This window comes from Lepisma saccharinum, chromosome 6, assembly GCF_977018435.1.
Source record: "Lepisma saccharinum chromosome 6, izLepSacc3.1, whole genome shotgun sequence".
Lineage (NCBI taxonomy): Eukaryota > Metazoa > Arthropoda > Insecta > Zygentoma > Lepismatidae > Lepisma > Lepisma saccharinum.
The window spans coordinates 35,115,888-35,137,565 of record NC_139234.1 but is presented as its reverse complement, the minus strand read 5'-3'; the positions used below and the strand labels follow the sequence as shown (position 1 = coordinate 35,137,565).

The 21,678-nt window shown below is 37.0% G+C and overlaps 1 protein-coding gene across 4 annotated transcripts in view; it reads right to left on the bottom strand.

The window, feature by feature from the left end:
* LOC145989312 (caytaxin-like) overlaps positions 1-21,678 on the bottom strand; it is a 90,278-nt gene that overhangs the window by 6,541 nt on the left and 62,059 nt on the right. Inside the window, exons 2-6 of one of the 4 annotated variants that reach the window (XM_083124644.1) lie at positions 18,261-18,473; positions 16,567-16,680; positions 12,567-12,637; positions 8,014-8,126; positions 3,755-3,967 (exon numbers count right to left, since the gene is read on the bottom strand). In XM_083124644.1, the coding sequence (XP_082980770.1) occupies positions 3,755-3,967; positions 8,014-8,126; positions 12,567-12,637; positions 16,567-16,680; positions 18,261-18,473 (724 nt within the window). The remainder of the gene's footprint in view (positions 1-3,754; positions 3,968-8,013; positions 8,127-12,566; positions 12,638-16,566; positions 16,681-18,260; positions 18,474-21,678) is intronic. The other 3 variants (XM_083124645.1, XM_083124647.1, XM_083124646.1) reach the window with 3 other exon arrangements.

Sequence of the window (21,678 nt, the reverse complement as noted above, 5' to 3'; positions counted from 1 at the left end):
GTGAAGAAGTGGACAGTATCCAAAATTCATGAGGACTTTGTGGATACACTAGGGGACACTGTTCCTTCATACAGTATGGTGAAGAGATGGTTTGCCACTGTGCAAAACATAATTACCCAGGAATTGCAAATGAAAAAAATTGCTGCAAGATGGGTCCCTTGAAACCTCACCCCAGATCAGTGCTCATCAGTCAAAAACTTCTTCAGAAGTTTTGTGCTGATATAGACTATTTCCTTGCCCGATTTCTAACTATGGATGAAACATGGGTCCATCACTTTGACCCAGAAACAAAATCACCAAGCATGGAGTGGAAACACCCACATTCTCCACCAACAAAGAAGTTCAAGGTGCAAACGTCAGCCAAGAAGGTGATGGAACTGCAAGGGTGTCCTTCTTGTGGACTATCTACAAAGAGGCCAAACCATCACTGGCACATACTACAGTGACCTAATCAAGAAATTACGTGATTCCATCAAGAAAAAGAGGCATAGGATGTTGACCCGTAGTGTGCTCCTTCACGAGGACAATGCACCTGTCCACACCTCACGCATTGCAAGGGCCGCTATCGCAGATGCATTGTTCGAATTGCTGCCCCACCCACCCTATTCCCCAGATTTGGCCCCCAGTGATTTCCATTTGTTCAAACATTTTAAGAATGACATTCGTGGGCAAAAATTGTCTGATGATTTTGAGGTGATAAGGGCTGTGTACTCATGGTTGGAGGACCAGTCGGAAGAATTTTTTTTGCAAGGTATCCAGGCATTGGAGAAGCGATGGGAGAAGTGCATTGGAGTTGCAGGGAGTATGTTGAAAAATAAAAAAAATTGAAACCCTATTGCCTCTCTTTCTATGTTAGGGTCAGAGCAACCTGATTGTCCCTCGTAATTTGTTGTTGGGGGACAGTGTGGTCCAAGGGATCTTAACTAAGAAGTTTCTGTGCACTTTGTGTTTAATCCTCGCATCACATCATCTGGCCAGACTAAAGGTAGGCTATGTATTATGTAAAACGAACGCATGTGAAAAGAGAGTTAACAAAGCAATGGAACATTTTCAGAAAAGTGAAGCAGTCCAAAAAAAGTGAATTGATAACTACATGAAAGTGACTACATGATTTTATATTTATTGTTTTATTTTCTTTTTCAAATTTTCAGAACTTTAGGTTGCATAGTAGAGTTTCTTTATTTTAGCCAACATGCACAAACTAAACACTCAAGACATTGTTGTCACCTACACAACATATTTGACATTTGATTAATAACTGAATTTTGGACCTCAATTGGTTGTGCCTTGTAATCAAGGGATCCCGGGTTTGATACTACTTGGTGGAAGCACATAGTGGTTCGGATCCTACTTTAAAGTGTAGGTCCAGTCCTGATTAGCCTGTGTGTGCATAAAGTGGACTTGACAATGGATGTCAATCTAAAATTGTCCATTTCACTCAACGTGATTATGTTAATTATTATAAGTGTGTTGGCAGGAACTTCAAACAGAAGGATTTTTTTTAGAGAGAGTGAGCAACACGATTAGGGGGAAAATATACCTCGAGCCCTCTCTGTGGAAAATGCCTTGCCTTGCTTGCCTCTCCATGGAAAAGAACCCTCCAGTCGTCCACATACGTCATTGGCCTCCTTTGAACAAACTGTTCTTTTCAAATTTTCTAATGTTGTTGTTATGCTAAAATCAGGCAAAAATGAAGCAAGTTGTTGCTAGTATTATTCAGTTTTATTAGCATATTATTATAGATGCCAACCAAATGTTTATTGATATTTTATTTAGGGACTAAAATATGCATTTATATTCAATGTTTTCTTTATTTTCAACAAAACACCTGTGACTGACCCAAAGATGTTCATTTATTATGTTTTGTTTAATTTTGTGGTATGATGATATACCGTGCGTCCATTTCGATCTTCAGCCGAGAGATCGGGAGAAGCGTGGCGGGCGGCGCTGACGGAGATGCCGACATTTGCGGCCTGTAATGCCCGCTTATTTTTATAGACATATGCAGACATTTATATAAATATTGCAAAACGATCACTAACCTGTGTTATAACACGCAAAAGTTCTTCTGTAATTCATCCAAGTTCTGCTCTTATATACACAAATAAATACGCTATAGAAACGATGTTAAGAGCCACAGATAATAAAGCATTTTAATCATAGTTTTGACCAGTAACGTCCTGTTTAAGTTTATATCCTTGAAAGAGTTTTGTGGCCATGGGAATCGTTTGGAGGTTTCGAATGTGCAACACTGTATCAGGATTACACTGCAGACAAAACCGATAAAAGTGAATGGTTTTCGTGAGCTTCCTTGCAATCGGAAATATCCGAGCTCGAGTTTTTTGTTCCTTCGCGACTAGATGAAGACAGAGTTGTAAATATAGTGGCGAGCAATGTAAACCAAGAGCGTGTTAATTTCGTACTGTGCACAAGAGTGTTATTCTTGGTTACTTGCAGTTACTTGTTTCTGTTATTGTAGTGTGTATGTGTGACATGTCAGTGAGACGATTGGAATGCCAGCCGCAAGATTCACGTTAGAACAAAGATTTTTTATGTATGACACGTACGTGAAAACAAACTCGTGTCGAGACGTGTGTAGGTAATTTGTACAGAAATTCCCATGCGTTTCAACTCCACACAGAGATACGGTTAGACATCTTGTCCTTAAATTACGAGAAACTGTATCGTTAAATTTTAAAACACCTAAGCAAAAACGACTGATTCTAACCGAAGCAAAACTCGATGATATTGGTGCAGCGTTAGAACGTTCTCCAAACAAACCTCTACGCCGTGTTTCACAAGAGGTGGGCATGTCAAAATCATCGGCACATACAGTCACTAAGCTACTAAAATTAAAACCATACTCTTATAACACAGGTTAGTGCTCGTTTTGCAATATTTATATAAATGTCTGCATATGTCCATAAAAATAAGCGGGCATTTCAAGCCGCAAATGTCGGCATCTCCGTCAGCGCCGCCCGCATGCTTCTCCCGATCTCTCGGCTGCAGATCGAAATGGACGCACGGTATCTATGTTATCAATTTCTGTTTTGTTATATTTTGGAAAATGTTGTTGCATTAATATGATGTATAATTAATTATTATCACATTCTTGATAATGTAAAATTACGATGTATACATTTCTATATACATTTTTGACCATAGCAACGATAAAGAAACAAAACACAGTAGATCAATAAGTGATAAAATATATGGAAATTTTAAATAGTGACGTCCAATTTTCATTTAAGTTATAAAAATCCTAATTGCTATTTCGTAAAGTGAATACTAGGATGCTTCGTTGAAGTTCAAGTAAAAGGCTTGCTTCACACACCCTAAATATCCTCCCGCACTCCCTCAGCACCCCTAGATGATTAATCATGGCGCTGCCACTGTATGCATGTGTCGTGGTCAAGGAGAGAATAATAGCGTAGGTGTGTGTGGAAGTAGCTACCATAACTACACAAAGTAAGTATTATATTTCACAGCAATAAAAAATGTAGACAGGTCATCTTACGTGAGTTGATAGTGATAGGGAGATATGCAGTGTATGCAGGGAAAATATTCTACAACAAATTCCCTCTTAACATAAGACTCCTAACTCCCCAAAACAAACAAATGCAAACAATATAAAACTTGCAGCTTAGAACACACACCCCAAGTGCAGGACATCTTACACACACAAACACACAAATGGTACTTCCACAGAATTTATACTAAACTAGTAATAGTAATAGGAATATCAGGACTTTACTTGAATATTCCAGAGAAGATGAGTAGCAGTTTTAGATTTCTAGTTGAATTCAGTATATATATGTCTTGCACATTCTTGCATAATTGATGGGAGACCATTCCATAAAGTTTCTTCAGCAAGAAAACTGGTGGTAATTGCATGTGCTCACAGTGGATGTAAACTATACGAAAGGGTTGACCGAATAAAATGGGTTCCATCTCTGCTAAAAAGAACCTAAAATAAAACAATTCTGCAATAATACAATTTCCCATTCTCTTATACTATTTCAAGTAACATTTAAATTAATGGAGCCAACATTTGTTCATATTTATATAAGGTATGCTCAAATGAAAAGGAGACCTTTGTTGTAGCGGCGTTCTATCTAATCGAAGAAGGTAAATATGGTTGCCGATAGATGGCACTGTGTTTGTCCCAGTTTGCAGGTGTAGCGAACGGCTTCGTCTGCTGTTTCCTCAGTTGGCGAGAGTTGTTTTGCGCAGACGGGTGCATTATGGATTCCTCCAGACCAGCACAGAGAGCTGTAATCCAAATTCTTAGGCCAAATGTGGCCAAGAAGACCCTCGACCTACTGAGAACATTTCAATGGGAAGTCCTCACACATCCTCTGTACAGCCCCGATATTTCCCCATGTGACTCCCATATATTTGGCTCCTTAAAACAATCACTGAAAGGTTAACGGTTCACCTGTGACGAAGAAGTGCAGAACACCGTGGACAACTGGATCCGTACACAACCCAGGAGTGTCTACACTGAAGCCATCCACTCCCTTCCTACATGCTGGGATCAGTGCATCAATATCAATGACAATTAGTGTAGGTACCATGTTACACATTAACTGTACTTCACATATTATGTAATGCAAATATTTTGTAACCTGAGAACATTTGTTCAAATAACACTGTGTAACAAAGGTTTTCTTTCCTGGATGGTATGTAGTGACCATAATACCCCTTGCTACCCTGATGTAGGAGCACTAGTGCATTTGTTTGTATCAGCCTCCATTTTCCCGCAAATGGAAAAAAGGGATATTTAAAATACGAAATTTCCCTCTTTCAAGGTGGCAACACTTCCCCTTGTGAAGTTGCAACACTGCGTAAAAATCCGTATCAGAAGTCGGTGGTACATTATTGAGAGTGTGTTTGTGTGTTGTTATTCATTGTTGTTCTGGATATTTGTCTGTTCCAAGAACTCTTGTATGAGTTGACACAGTGTTAATGTACTGCTCAGAAGGTACTGAAAGCTGGACTTGCCAGCACGAAGATTTCAGTTTGTTGCTACGTGTGACTGTTAGATATTCCTGTTCGGATGTGACAAGTATCTCCGGTTCTGACATTATATGTGTTTGATGTATCTTTACTGTAAATCATGCCAAGAAGTTGTGTAAATAACCCAAACAAGTTCTGTTACATATGTGGAAGAGTGACTGTTAAGTCCAATGTTACTCACCTGACACCTGCTGTGAAAAAGGCTTATGAATTGTACTTTTCCTGCAACGGGGACCAGGATAAAAAATGGGCTCCGCACGTGTTGTAAATCCTGTGCTGTGAACCTTCGGGGATGGTTGAATGGAACACACAAGGCAATGCCATTTGCCGTGCCAATGGTGTGGCATGAGCCACAAGACCACACCACACACTGTTATTTTTGTTTAACAAACATTCGTGAAATAACCGCAAAAACAAACAAGTCAATCAACTACCTGTGTGTACCTTCTGCTATTAGGCCTGTTCCACACTAATGAGTTACCTGTTCCTGTGTCACCAAATGCTTGGACGTTGAGTGACTGTGATACTGAACGTGAATCCGAAAGTGAAGGAAGTGAAGATCCTGTGTATGTGGGGAACGCAAAGGAACCGCATATAATATGCCAAGCAGAACTAAATGATCTCGTGAAAGATCTGCAATTGTCAAAATCACAGCCTAAACTATTAGCTTCCAGACTACAAGGTTGGAACCTTTTGGGAAAGTACACGAAATAAACAATGTATCGCTGTCGTGGAAGTGATCTAGTGAATTTTTTCAGCTGTCAGGAAGGTTTGGTGTACTGTACAGATGTGTGTGGACTTGTCTGCATTAAACATCGAGTATGACATGAATCAATGGAGTTTATTTATTGATTCTTCGAAATTCAGACTCAAAGCTGTGTTATTACACAATGGCAATAGTTACCCTGCTATTCCAGTCGCCTATGCTGTAGGTATGAAAGAATCATACCAAAATATGAAGCTCTTGCTTGACAGAATGAAGTATGTGGATCATCCGTGGCACATTTTTGCTGATTTTAAGGTTCTTGGTCTGCTTTTGGGAATGCAGTCAGGATATACAAAACACTGTTGTTTTCTGTGTGAATGGGATAGGAGGGCGAAAGAGAAACACTATCGTGTGAAACACTGGCCCACAAGAAAGTCGATGGTTCCTGGACAGAAAAGTGTTAATTACACGCCTCTTGTTGATCCAAAAAATATGTACTTACCACCATTACACGTAAAATTAGGATTAATGAAGGTGTTTGTGAAGGCACTAGATAAAGAGGGTGGTGGTTTAAAGTACCTAAAGACAATATTTCCACACAGCACAGATGCAAAGTTAAAGGAAGGAATCTTCGTTGGACCACAGATTAGAGAAATCATTAAACATTCAACATTCGACGAAATCCTGCATGAAAACGAGAAAAGAGCGTGGGTTGCACTGTAGAATGTGATAACAAATTTCCTTGGAAACCGAAAATCTGAACATTATGCCGAACTTGTAGATGAACTGCTACTGAGCTTTCATGCAATGGGTTGTCACATGTCCCTAAAGCTTCATTATCTACACAGTCACTTAGACTTCTTCCCAGAAAACTTAGGTGCAGTATCAGATGAACATGGTGAACAATTTCATCAGACCATTCGTGTCTTGGAAGAAAGGTACAAGGGACAGTGTGGGATTACTATGCTAGCTGACTATTGTTGGAGCTTCAAACGAGAAAATGAGGGTGCTCAGTACAAACGAAAGCGCCAATAAGACTACCTTGAACATCTTTATACTTTATGTATCATCCTTTCCATCCTTGGATGTATGTACATTACTTAATTTGATCTGTATTGTTACTTCTGATACCTGTTGGTGTAATACATAACATATTTTGTTCATAATACATAACATATTTTTATCATAATATATATTTGTAGTTCTTGAATTGATGTTAATTTCATTTAGGCGTTTACGTAGATACCTTTGGCTCAGGGTGGGATAAGGGAGCAGCTCGGGATGTGGGACAGGGGTCAGGCAGGGTATATATTTCGGTACCGGTACTGGTATTTATGCAGATCGATAGCATTGTCATGTAATCTTTGCTTCTTGTACTGTGTAATTTCAAAAATGAATTACTTTTAGTTTCATTCTTTGTTAAATCCCATGTCCTGCAGTGTTTTAAATAGCATAGCATTTACATTACATAATAAAATTTTCAACTATTATTTCTCGAAATCGGAGGCTGATACAGGAATTTCAGTTACACCACTGTAATCAGCATAAAATATACATGAAAAGTTCTATCGGAAACAGTTGCATTCATTTCGGAAAGAGGAAAAAATTGTAAATTTGTTACACAGTGTAATTATAAATGTTTGGCATTTCAGTCTACTGTCAAAAATTTCAGTTCTCTCTGCATTTGGATGAGCTGACATACTTTTAACAGACAAAACATTGTCCTTGGTTAAAATGAGTTTTGGCAAAGGAATAAAAACAGAACCCATGATTGTTTCAGTTTTAGATTATGGAGCACTAACCCACATCTGCAAGTGGTCAAGCACATCAACCTTGTTTGTTTATTCTTTGTAATTAAATCTAATCTAATAACATGGATGGAATGCACCAACATATTAGTACAGTAAAAGGTAGTAGCATCGAAAAATTTTATATTCAGTATTTCGCTTTATTCACTTGGCTTCACCAGGAAGGATATACGGGAGTAATTACATGTTGAAGATAAGAATGGAGTATCCAAAGAAAGGTTAAAACAGTGCTGCAGAACTACATAGAAATAGGCCAGGCTTAAATGAAATGTTGATGAGGATGGTTAAAACTGTAGTGACACACAGGAATGGAGAAGGACAGAAGTTAAAATTAAACATGGTCCACTCCCATATACAATTGTCAATCACATGATGAAGGTATCCTGTTAATAGGACTTCCAGATCCCTATAGCAAAAAGTAGGAAACACTCTCCCAATACGTTGTACATTAAGTTAAAATATTCACAATAACATGCTTACGCTGCAAGGTGCTCTAATAAATAACAGTAGTCTGCTATGTTCCTATCTGGTAAATACTGTGAAAATATAATCAGCAATGGAATGTTGCCATTTGATAGAACCCATGTAGCTGCCTGAAAAAGTAAAATAATTGTTGCATTAATTAATCTATGACACCATACTATTGTTTGCATAAATGATGCATATTGATGTAAGCAATCATCTAATGCAATATGAAGAAACCTATACAAAAGGAGTGCCAAAAACACAGGAATACTAATATACAATAAACTTCCATGTAAAATAAAGGAGGAAAGAAATCTTAAGCTATTCAAAAATAAAATAAAAAATTATATCTTGGAAACATCATCCTACAGCATAGAAGAATTTCTACAGCATATCTAAAACTACCTTCTCTGTCTCACCCATATACATAATCAATTTGATACAACATGTATGAAACTTTAATTACGCTGATCTGCATCCCAAATATGTAATCTAGTGGATATAATATGTAATTTGTAACTCAATTATGCTGATCTACATCCCAAATCAATGGTAAGTAATATATATTTGTAACTATAACTGCTGTATCCCATGTGTGTAATCAAACCGATGTAATAATATATACTTGTAACTTGAATTATGCTGCATCTCATATATGTAATCAAGTGGATATATTTGTACTGTAATCATACTAATGTTATATGCAGGGACGGCGACAAGGGTGGGCAGGGGTGGGCAAGCACCCACCCAAAAATTCCTGTGCCCACCTGCTTGCCCACCCAATCAAATTCAATAAGTACGTATACTTGGGGATATATGAATGATTCAATAAATTAGTGTATTTTGGTGTTCAAAACATGTATATTTTACTTGTGAATATTATCTATGCTGAAATGTTCACATATTATCAACCCATAAAAAGCCAATTTTGTCATTAGAAAGTGAAAGTAATTACTAGCGATCAAATGACTACTTCCATGATTAAAAGCAGTTAGTAGGCTTAGGAGGCTCAAAATCATGCAGGGTATGATCAAAATTAGATCAGATTTTAGGGTAAACTTGAGGACTGCGACTCCGGGCCTCCACATACGTATATAAATCCCGGCCTGGGTATGGTTTATAAATCTCCAAATAAACAAATAAAAACATCACCTTAGCGTTACTTCCTTCAGCAACACAATAAATTATTTCAACTTTTTAATTATTATTAGAATAATATAATCAAGAAGACTTAGATGGGCAGGTCATGTGACGTGAATGGCAGAGGAAAGAATAGTTTACAGGATTCTTGTTGGGAAACCTGATGGTAAGAGACCAGTAAGAAGGCCAAGACGAGGATAGATGGATAACGTTGAGATGGACCTGAAAGAAATCGGTAAGGATGGGAAAGATTAGATTGATCTTGCCTCGGATAGGGACAGATGGAAGGCTTGTGTTGCTGCAGCCATAAACCTTTGGGTTTAAGTATGCTAGAGAGTATAATAAAAAAGTAATGTAAAGTGCTCCCCTGTGCTCTGCATCACACCATGAAGGCGTATAGGAGATGTGGAGTTAGGGCCCCATACTTTCTTGTTCTCGGACGAATCTGGAGGTGATGTGATCAGAGTATAATATAGTTTTAATTAGCTTTGCATTTAAATTCCAGAAGTGTCCCTTTTTTATTTCATTACAATTTTTATATACCTGTCATCTTCATATATCAATATGGTATGCGAAACATCAACTTTATATTCGTTCTACTAATAAGTAGGAATCGCAATAATCACTACAATACCTAAGTAAATAAATTTTAATAAACCAGTTATGTGTGGAAAAAGCTATAGAATTATTCAATTGCTAATGAATGGTTTATCTTATTTAGAAATCCTCGTTCCACACATAAATTTTGCCATATGAATGAGCCAAAAATGTCGACAGAATCTGTATATGCAGCTGAAGTAAAGAAGAAAGTTATGTCACGAAGTATCCAGAAGACGTTTTTGTGAGTTTGTTTTTAAGCCCACTTTTATGCTCAGATAGGCTAATCAGGACTAAGCCTACAGTTTAACGTGTAGTCCGAACCAGTGTGCATTGTGCTTCCACCAGAGGAGGGGGAGTCGAACACAGGACCTCTCTATTATAACGACAGCGTTATGCAGATTGGGAAAAATAATATATACAGAAAGAATTCGCGCCAAACGTGTCATTTTATCACCACAGAAGATGTGTCCATTTTAAGAGGGTGATTGCCTGAGACAAATATTTGAGACTTTCGGAAAACAATGTAATTGTTCACGTAATTAGCTGCCTTGATCCACTAATGAAACACTGTGCAATTGAAACTACCGCCTCAACTTTCTAAGAGCTATGGACTAATGAAACTCAATTTTTGGAAGAGTAAGTTCTGGTTGATTTGTTTTATTGTAAGTCATTTTTCTGCTAATTTTAATAATGACGTTATAAGGTTCAATGGTGATTAGATGAAAGTAACGAAGGGGTGAAAACAAACACACGCTGACACTCAAAATACAAACCCTCATAATTTATTACTTTGACAGTGGTTTCAGGCGCCAGGGACTTGTTGCCCTGAAAGAATAAAGTTTCCAGGGTATGCTGCACAGGATAAAGGTTGACATTCTAGTGGGTTCGAAATGGTCATGCCAGTCAAACCAAGACATCTATGAAAAATAAATGAATTATTATTGATACGGTGATCAACTTCGATGAATTCCTTGTGTCCTAAATCATTTTGTTACCTCAAACCATGTAACCATACGTGTATTGTTTCTCCCACATTAGTAACATGACTGTTCAGAAAACTAATAGCATTTTAATCCAAACATTCAGTGGCGGCGATTAGGAGGACCGGGAAGTGGGGGGATGCAGTTCCCCAGCCACATTTTGCCACTTTTTGCCCCAGCACTATGGCCTCTTTATGCTACCAAGAAAACGTATATTGTCCTTGCCCCTCAAATGTTGGCACCCAATCGCTGCTACTAAAAACATTCAGATAGATTTGTCAGTCATACAAACCTTGTATGCTAAGAAAACTCTTTCAGTCAAAATCTCATACGATGAAAATACTATGCTCAGGAACATGCATTTAAATTACGAGAAATTTCACGATTGTCTATCATCGCACTTTCTATCACTTTTGCCAAATACATAAAATCAAGTATGTGCCTTGTATTTGCAACACAAGCTTAAACCTAATTCACATTTATTTCACTGTATTAACATCCATGAAGGAATGTGATTAGAATGTATGGGTAAACACTTCCTTGAAATGATTGTGTCCATCAGAGACAAAGCGAAAGGAAATGGAACAAGATGAGAGAATAGATTAGAAAATAATAAATAGGAAAACAAGAAAAGGAAAGGAAAAAGAAGTAAGAGGAAAATCGGGAGTGTAAGAGAGAGGAGATACATACATACGTCTTACATATACATGCGTATATACTATGTATGGTCATACATTTATACTGCCCACTCTAATTTATCAATGTGGAGCTTCTGCCCACCCGGTCGAAAATTTCTGGCGCCGCCCCTGGTTATATGTAACAAAATGACGTGTTCTATACTGCTGCAGATAGAAATATCAACAATGTAGTCAACACAATTTGAATAGATTACAATTACAATGACAAAGAGAACATGAATAAAGCATTGAATACTACAGGAATTAAAAACTAATATAAATTGAGAGTTCAACAATACAGAGATGCAGTTCTAAATGCACCAGAAATATAATGAATCTTTAAAAATCTACTACAATATGAAGTAAAAGAATGTTATTAATAGAATCCATTTATAAAACTGCAAGAATTTAATTTCTTTACATTCAGGGCCATATTTTGAAAGTTATTTTTGTACGAAGAAAAATGTAAGTGTTATATTTAGACTATACACAACAGTGTATAAATGCTATTGTTGAGCTAATAAATAAAGCTTAGAAAATATCCTTATACTACAGTTATGGTTATCAGTCTGCTATCTACTGGTTTCAATTATGGAAACCAAAGGTGGGTGATATCCAACCAGTTAGCAGTGATCTGTGGTCAGCCGGAAGAACCCCCAGTCATTAAAAACATGCCCTACTCATTCATAGCTCAATTTCTTCACAATGGTAGGTGACCACTGGTCCCATACACAGACCAAAATCTCAAGACAAAAGTTGTTATGCTTTCCCCAGGAGACTTGAACTATGCAAGTCCTGTAGCTGGAGACCAAAGCTTGCACCCTAAATTGCACAGCCACAGTGCATGACATTGGTTTAGTTAGTTATAAATTAAATATAACTCAAATTTAACATATCTTTAAAATATATAGTACAATAACAACTTTACAGACGAATTTATTTTCTGACTGTGTTAAGGCAACTTAGAAACTTCTGGGTTGCAACAATACCATTGACTTTCAATAGAATCATTACAACCCATAATTATCCACGAAAATATGATTTCTGAATTATATCCATTGTTGGTATTTTGAAATCAGCTCTAAAGAAAATAAAGGAATATAGTTACATACTTCTATTCAAAGGAGAAAAATAAGAAGTATAATATAAATAAGTAGGAGAAAATACTCACTTTCTTATATGGCTCGATAGCCAATAGATTTATTTCTATCTTTCGACGCTTATCTGCACATGCACGCTTATCTGTAAAGTAAGATTTACAAAAAAGGTACAAATACAATATATGCATAATGTCGTCAAAATAACAAATCTGAAAGATTATTCCTCACATAATGAACAGTGCTCATGCTCTAGTAATGATTGTATCACTTGAAAGTATCTGAAAATAATTTCCATAACATTAGAGTATATCAAAGAGAATAGCGTAACTCATTGGGTCTCATGCTAATATAAATCTAGGTGAAATCTTTATTTCATCCAAAGGTGTGTGAAAAAGTTATTCACGATTTGGATTCTTTTATTTCACTTTTCTGCCACTTTTGGCTAATTGCATAAATGTGGATGAGTGATGATATGATGAAATTGATGAAGACACACACTTCGTTTTGTTTTATATCTGAGGAATTTTCCAGTTTTTGTGCACATTAAATAACTATTTCTTTTCACAACTCTAAAGCAGATTTGAGTGAACAAGTAATCAAAAATGGGAAAGTAGGTAGGGCCCTAACTCCAAACCCCCTATATGCCTTCATGGTGTGGTACAAAGCACAGGAGAGTACTTTACTTTACTTTTATTTTTAGGTTCCGAGAATAAAAAATCCTAGTCTAATTTGTCTATATGATTAAATTTGGACACATGGCACAACTCGTTAAATACCACTGTGTCCAAATTATTTCTTGGTAGGGAATTAAACTGGGAACTAAATGAAGAAATTTTGTTAAATTAGCAGGATTTGTAAACTACATGGACAACTGCTATCAAGAAAATTAAACCGGAATGGGAGAAAAGATCTAAACATTATGCCGAACCTAGATCAAATTTAATGACTTAGCAATGATTAAATCTCAACAAAAATCTCTCCTACTCAAGGAAGTAGCCAAATCTATATCATATTTATATGAATGTCCTTTCAAAATTATTAATATTTTAACATGTAATTCTATGTTATTGGAGAATTTTGGTGAGCCTGGCATAGTTAAAAGGAGTCACCTTGAATTTCTGAAGAATGTTACAGCCCTAATGAAAACTCAATTAATTGCTAATCAGTTTGAAGTCATGGGTGGTAAAGTAAAGAAAATACGAGGGTCACTATTTATATTTTGAGCCTTGGCAACACTGATTGAAGTTAGGCGCGATTTGACGTTTGCACGGAATCGTCTGGCATTATTGATCATAACGTACTTAAAATTTTTTATCAATAGCTTGATTTGTGTTGTTTATGTTGCCTTGGAGATTGCACGACAACAATAAAATGGAATTAACTCATGAACATTTTCGTGCGATGATTTTTTACGATTTTCGACGTGGATTATCAAGACAAGAGTGCATCGATCAACTTACTTCCACATTTGGCGATGAAGCCCCATCCTTTGCCACTGTGAAACGCTGGTATAACGAATTTAATCGTGGCCGCCATTCGCTCACCGACGAGATTCGCGAAGGTAGTCCAAAATCAGTTGTTGTTCAAGAAAACATTGATGCTGTGCAAAACCTAATACTGCAAGATAGTCATGTGACATACTGTGAGATTGAGGCAACCATAGGCATTAGTTTCACCAGCATATATAAAATATTACAAGATCATTTAGCTGTGAGAAAGGTATGTTCTCGTTGGATCCCACACAAATTGACAAAAACTCAAAAAGACGCTCGAGTCAATTGGTGCAAACAAATGCTCAATAAATACAATCGTGGTGCTTCAAAAGACGTATATAAGATTGTAACAGGTGACGAATCATGGATATATGTATATGAGCCGGAACGTAAACAGCAGTCGACTGTATGGGTGTTTCAAGATGAACCCAATCCAACAAAAGTTGTTCGCGCTTGAAGCACATTGAAACAAATGGTCGCCTGTTTTTTCGGGAAAACTGATCATGTGGCAACTGTGCCTTTAGAGGAACGTAGAACAGTCAACTCTGAATGGTACACAACAATTTGTTTGCCAGAGGTCTTCGGTCAAATACGGAAAACAAACAAACACCGTCGGATCATTCTTCATCAAGACAATGCCAGCTGTCACACATCTCGTCTAACAACAGACTTTATGAACAGTCAAAAAATCGAATTGATGGGTCATCCGACGTACAGTCCTGATTTGGCACCCAATGACTTCTTCTTGTTCCCGAATGTCAAGAATAAATTGCGTGGACAACGATTTTCGTCGGCGGAAGATGCCGTTGATGCGTTCAAAAACCGTATTATGGAGGTGTCTCAAGAAGATTGGAGAAACTGCTTTGACAAATGGTTCGAACGAATGCAAAAGTGTATTGACCATAAAGGAGAATACTTCGAAAAACAATAAAGCAGTTTTCAATGCCAAATTCCTGTTTTTTCATTGTTAGGCTCAAAATATAAATAGTGACCCTCGTATATATACAACATAAGTATACTGTTTTGCGCTTTAGTTGTACAGTTACCTGTTGTGATAATTGTTACCTTCATCTTGTGGTGACTACATTATCTCCAAGCTTGTGAAAGTGGGCACTGGACTTAGTCTTACACCAAAGACGAGCACAGAACACAGCTATGAATACTGTTTATTTCACTCAACTTGTCCTCATCCATTGGTGAAGATGCTGACACTCCAAACTTGATAATGAACGAGGCCATAAATTAGAGGATGAAAAGTATAGTTTGGAGATAAATTTCAGGATGTTGAATGGTTACAAGATGTTAATTTTCAAAAAGGGAGGAGCCTAAATGTGTAACCATACACAGTGCTGGAAGCAAGGTAGGACACTAGAAGATGCTATTCCTCCAGTTAACAAAATTTTACTATAGCATCCTCCAGCTAGAGAAATTTGCATAAGTATCCTTCCTCCATCTACAGCATTGGTTCCATGTTGATGCATACAAGCATTCCCCCCCCCCCACCTATCCCAAAACTCTACATACAAAGCATCATCTTCAATTAGCAATTTCCACTTCAAATGCTGGCATAAACATTGCTTTTGCCAAGGATTCGTTGTTTTCGTAGTAGATGGTGCTATTAAAAGTAAGAGGTGTGAATATGATGTAAGGAAAGAAAGGAATTTTCACAAGACAATTACATCAGACTGGTTAGCACTGGAAAATGCACAATAAGTTGAGTTCCTCCTTCCTGCCAAAGAGGACTTGTCAAATTGGACAAGGATAATTGATTGATTGAATTAGGTTGTCTCTTTTCTGCCAATTTTGGCTAATTGCAATGATGAGGAGTGATTACATGAAGAAATTGATGAAGGGACACTCACAGAGAATACCCATGCCCAGGCTGGGATCCAAACCCAGGCATTGTAGCATGCTGTACTAACTGCTCTGCCATGGAGGTTGGCTGGGGTGTGGTGATTTTAAGTTCTTAGTAAAGTAGTAAGTTGGGATTTTTTAGTTAAGCACAGCACTCCTTGTTCTGATTAGGCTAGAACCTATTGTCATATTTGATTCTGACAAAACTTGCTCTCTAAATTTAAATAATGGGGATCTTGTTTTCGTTATAGAAATTAAAAGTTTAGACAGAATAGTCACTACCCCTTTTATATCGGATGGTTTACAATATATTTCATGATATTCTTGTTATTTGTTAATTTTTTGTTAATGCATTGATTTGTTATTGAGGTATGTTGTTTCATCACATATTAGAATGTGTAAAGTTACCAGAACAGAGTTGCCAAATTAAATTACAAAGGAAGATAAACAAATGAGTTAAGTTACCAGGTAATAACCTGTATTTTACAAATAAGTTGAAACCTTGAATCTGAAGATAATTCTGGGAAATCAAATACCAAGCACTATGACCACTTAAATAAGAAAAATAATGAAACTAATATTAAACTAATAATACTACGGTACATTAAGACAATTTGCATTCCTTCAAAAGATAAATATTGAGTTTCTTGTTTTAACCACATGATAATACAAAGCATTGAAGAGGAGAAAGGCATTATATAAATTTGTATAGTTGTTCACATACCCAAGCTTCTATTTTTCACATTTTTCAGCTGTCTTCTGAGATGAATAATATACACAGCAAGCACCAAAGTTACAAGTATCATCAGCAACCCCACAAATAGGTAAAATGAATCTGCTAGAAAAAATTACCTTTAATGTTATATTGCATATATATATATATACATTCAGTATTCTTTACACCCAAAAGAGGATTGTTGAAGAATCAGAGGCGTGGCGTGCATGTAACCAGTGTTACTGCAGGTAACAGCAAAATGTAAAGAATTAAAAAGTTGTTTCAATAAAATGACAACATTGTTAAATATGTTAACCAACAGTGTTGCAGTAGAGTTGAATTTGCATAGGACATTCTTTTCTGCAGCTGACAGAAGCGCAGAGGGAGGTCAGTTCCACTACTCTGAAGAGGTACAAGAGGAGAGGGTGCCAATGCAAGGAAAGAGCAGGGGAAGACTTTGGGGCAAAGTCAAGGCTGGATTTAACTACAACTGAGACCAGTTAGGTAATAGATGAAAAGATAGTTCCTTAGTGCGATTCGTGCTTTGGACAAACCTTGCTCCAAAATACTAAGTTGGCAACAGTAGTACACACAGCTGGGCTTCCCTTCCACATTGACCGTCACTGGAGGAGCAGAGTTTTGTCGTATGCTCACCATACAAACGTCAAACTGACCCAAGAAAAGTGTGGTGGTTCTTCTTCCCCTTTGCACCTCATTGCAAAGAAACAGACAGATGAATTGACAAGGGTCGACCATTATTCATCGGGTTTTCGGAGGAACTGTCTCATGAGTATTTGTGGCTAAATCACTGAGCGGATTGCAAGAAAAGAAGGAAATGAACAAAAATGCAGATCGAATACATGATGTTTTTTTTTCGAGAGGGGTGGGGGGATAATGTCCAGCAGGCATAATTGTCCTACTGATGGCCGATAACACTTTTGAAAAATTCACGCCATGCCACTGTACAGATTACATATCCAACTTATGTGTACTCAGATAATTATTGAAACTAGCTGATACATATATATACCAAAAATTCATTCAGACCAAACATGTAAGTTGAAAGTGACTTCCCATCAGTCACTGCCTTGGTGATCAGGTGTATGTAATGTATGTTGTACTATTCTTATCAGCAAATTACACAAAAATAAGGAAATTTCTTGAAATGTTATACCCGTAAGACAAACAGACTGACATTAGGCGAAAGTGAGCAAATCATGAGTCATTGTGTTTTGTTTATGAAAGAAATGTATATCTACATACATTTTATACACACAATGTAAATATACGTACCCTGTGTATGGATTGTTAACTTTAGATTGTTCCGTTGCCATACACAAACAAGATAATTTGAAGCATTTAGACTGCGTATCTTTCACTAAATTATATCAATCTACCATTAACAGTCTCCGAGATATTGACATGCCAGATTCCATAAGATTGTTCTCTCATGCCTAGATGGAAGATCTGAAGATCAGTATAATCTATGATGCATCTATTTTTGTACATCTATCATTACATAAAATCTTGTCTCTTGTGAGATAATGACAGTTGACATGACCAGTGTACTGGGTAGCTCTGCTGATTAGTACTCTAGGAAATGGTGGCTCATTTCTTACATTCCTAAATAAAAATTGCTCCCTAATCTATTACATAAACAACAAAGGCTATGTGCACAAATTAAGTGATGTCTACATACTTACTTTCAGTGATGCCAACATAAGCTTGTACCTTATATTGGTTTTCTCTAGGAAGATGTGGAATTATTGATCGAATTGTTGGTTTCCTATCTATCATGCCACTTGAACCTATTTTGACATTCTTCCAGTAATCTCTTGAAGTCATCATACATGATTCTCCAGTGAAAAGAAAGAAATCTTCATAGAAATCTGCATTCTCGCAACACCAATTTGAACCTAATGGGAAAAACAAACATTGTAAAGAATATTTTATTCTTTGATCAGTGATGACCAGAAAAAGCTTATTGGGTGTTTGTTCACAATATGGCCTCAAATTTTCAGTGAAAATGTTTCAGTGGAAAACTGTACAAAGGGCAATTACGCAAAACCTCCTATCAGATTTCTTGCTGAATGGTGTCGAGCATGCGAAACAGAAGGATGGACAAACCAGGGTGCAAAATACCAGGGGGGACAGGGGGGGGGGAATTCCCACCACCAAGGATCTTGTCCTGAAATTCCCCCCCCCCCCAAACTTTTCCAGGGGGAGAGTTTTTGTTCTGACAACAAACAATTAGTTTGGTAGTCGATTATACTTCACTGGAATAATTGAAAACATACACAAAGAACGGACAACAAAGAGCCTCATCTCTAAGGACACTGAACCCAGCAATCCCCAGAACTCAGAAATTCGTCCTTGTTATTTCTTCTCCATTTCTCATCGCCTTTCGTCAGCTATCCCAAAGTATATAAATGTATTAATAAAACGCGTATTAGCATTTAGATGTAAACTTTGTGCAGTGACGTGCACTGAGGAGTAGCTAGTCTAGCAGAGATAGATTAATCAATCTCACATCTATAATTATTTTCAAATCACAATATTTGTTGTCTTGTTAAAGCCACAGTTCATAAGCAACACTTTCTTTTTCACGCGCTTGTCGTCCCTCGGTGTTATCCGCGGGCAAAACTGGCCTAGCTCGCTCTACTTCCGCCTTAGCAGTTCCAGATAGAAACGGTCGCCCGAAGGAAAAGGGAAGATTTCTGCCTCTACCTCCCTTATCCCCTCGCCCCCGCTGCAATGGTTGAAAGCCCGTGCTTTCAGGTCCCCCAGACTATCTCCTATAGGACAGATAGGGGATTGGTTTCCCTTGATTCTTTGTAAATCCTCTAAAGAACTGAAGGGAAAATTTTCTGCAGTACGTACATAATAAGTTCTCTGTATTTACAGAACCTTATGGGATGTAGTTTTATTATTTATGAAATGGGAACGTGTTATGTGCAGACAATAATGTTATGCTTTCTTTATTTTATTTTATTTTTTTCAAATATGGAATATATAATGAGTAAATTACAAAAATTTGCTCAGGCTCTCTCTCGCTCTCGTTTTAGTAGTGTTTTATTTAAATATACTAATCTTTTAGCCTCCAACGGATGTATTTATTTGGGCAAGAGAAGGGACGTTTATATTGTTCTTGGTTTGGTTTATTTTACTTCGCTTTTCTGCCACATTTGGTTATTGCGAAAATGAGGATGAGTGATGATGATGAAATTGATGAAGGGACCTCGAACAATCCAGGCCGGGATTCGAATCTGTGATGAGCGCGCATTCTTGTTCCTGTGTTGTACTCTGCAGTGAATAATGAAATAATTTGAAATGAAAAATGTATCTCAGAACTCAAGAAGCCAAATGAATATTATTGAAGAAACTACAAAAAAGTGTGTTTTGTTACCTGTTTTGTTTCTGTGCATAAAGTGGACTTACAACATCAAATCAACCAACCGTGGGGGAGAGGTTATTACAGCGCGTTACGACACCAGGAGTTCCTGGGCATGGGTGTTCTTTGTGTTTGTCCCTTCATTAATTTATCGTATCATCTTCGCAATTAACCAAATATGAGAAAAAAGCGGCGCTAAGTAACAAAAATCAAGTCAAATCATTGATTGATTGCTTGATTTGGTTTATTTTACTTCGCTTCTCCGCCACTTTTGGCTAATCGCGAAGATGATACGATACAATTGATGAACGGACACACACAAAGAATACCCATGGCCAAGCCGAGATTCGAACCCAGGATCTCTCTCTTAGTAGTCAAATCAAATCTCTTTTATTTTCGAATGGGGGTGGAGGTTACGTGTACTTTTTTTAGTACTCATTCATCATTTTTCAATCATTTCCTGTTATTGACGTTCTATTTTTTAGGAATACTTTGTCCTAAAGGGGGGAGGGGTATGACCCACACCAACCCCACCCCCTTGAGCACGCCACTGATTGCTACCCCAAGTGTCGACGTCACCGCACGTCACTGACTTTGTGAAGGAAACTATTATCTTCTTACTGTCTCTTAATTGTTGCCCCTCCCTCCTTAACCACGCAAATCATTGTTCATGTTCATAGTAGTAAACCCAAATCTTCAATTTAGAATTGAATTTTAAATGGATAGTCTATATATTGTGTATTTTGTAATATAATTTTCGATACCTGGTGCAGGCACATAGTGGTTCGGATCCCACTTTAAACTGTAGGTCCAGTCCCGATTAGCCTTACTGTGCACAAAGTGGACTTAAAACTCCCACTCAATCAATCAATCAATTATAATATAATTTGATTATTTAATAATTGATTTAATTATTTAATAATAAAATTGTGTGTGTGTGTGTGTGTGTGTGTGTGTGTGTGTGTGTGTGTGTGTGGGTGTGTGCTCCTTCCCCCCACCAATCTGAAGTGATTTCGCACCCTAGGGCAGACAAATACACAATTATAAAATAATTATAACTATATGAAATTAATTAAAATACTATTAATTAAAATATTCAAATTAACTAATATTTTTATTAGATGAATAGGTAGAAAGACGAAGGATAGTGATATAACAGCTAGTATTCATTTTGTAGCTTACGTGTATTTAAGGTCTGCAAAATTTGTAAAAGAAACAACTGCCCTGGCAAGAAATTAATGTCAAATAGATAAAGAATTTAATATTTATTGAATATCAAAAAAATATGTTAAATCCAGTGTTGGCGAACAATAAAGTTCCTGGTAATATTTATGCATTATTATCATAGACGTTCGCAGGATTTTTTCCAGGGAGGGGCAAGGAAGGTATTTTTTCCAGGGGGGGCAAACTAAGACAAAATTTCCCCAAAAATAGTGTTGTTCCCTAAAAAACATTGCTTAAATTTGAATGTATGGTGTTCATGCAATAATTAACACATATTATTGTGGCTAAAATGAAATTATATGTGTGAAATACATATTTTTTGGTTGACTTTCATTTTCCAGGGGGGGACACGGCCCCCCCTTCCGGACGCCCATTATTATTATTAAGTAGTAATAAATCTTGCATAAATCCTTTTTGGTACTGTCATTCAAAGTCGTATGATCACAATATAATCCTTGCCTTACAATACGTTAGGTGGAAATAAATAACCTTCGATTAAGCAAGTA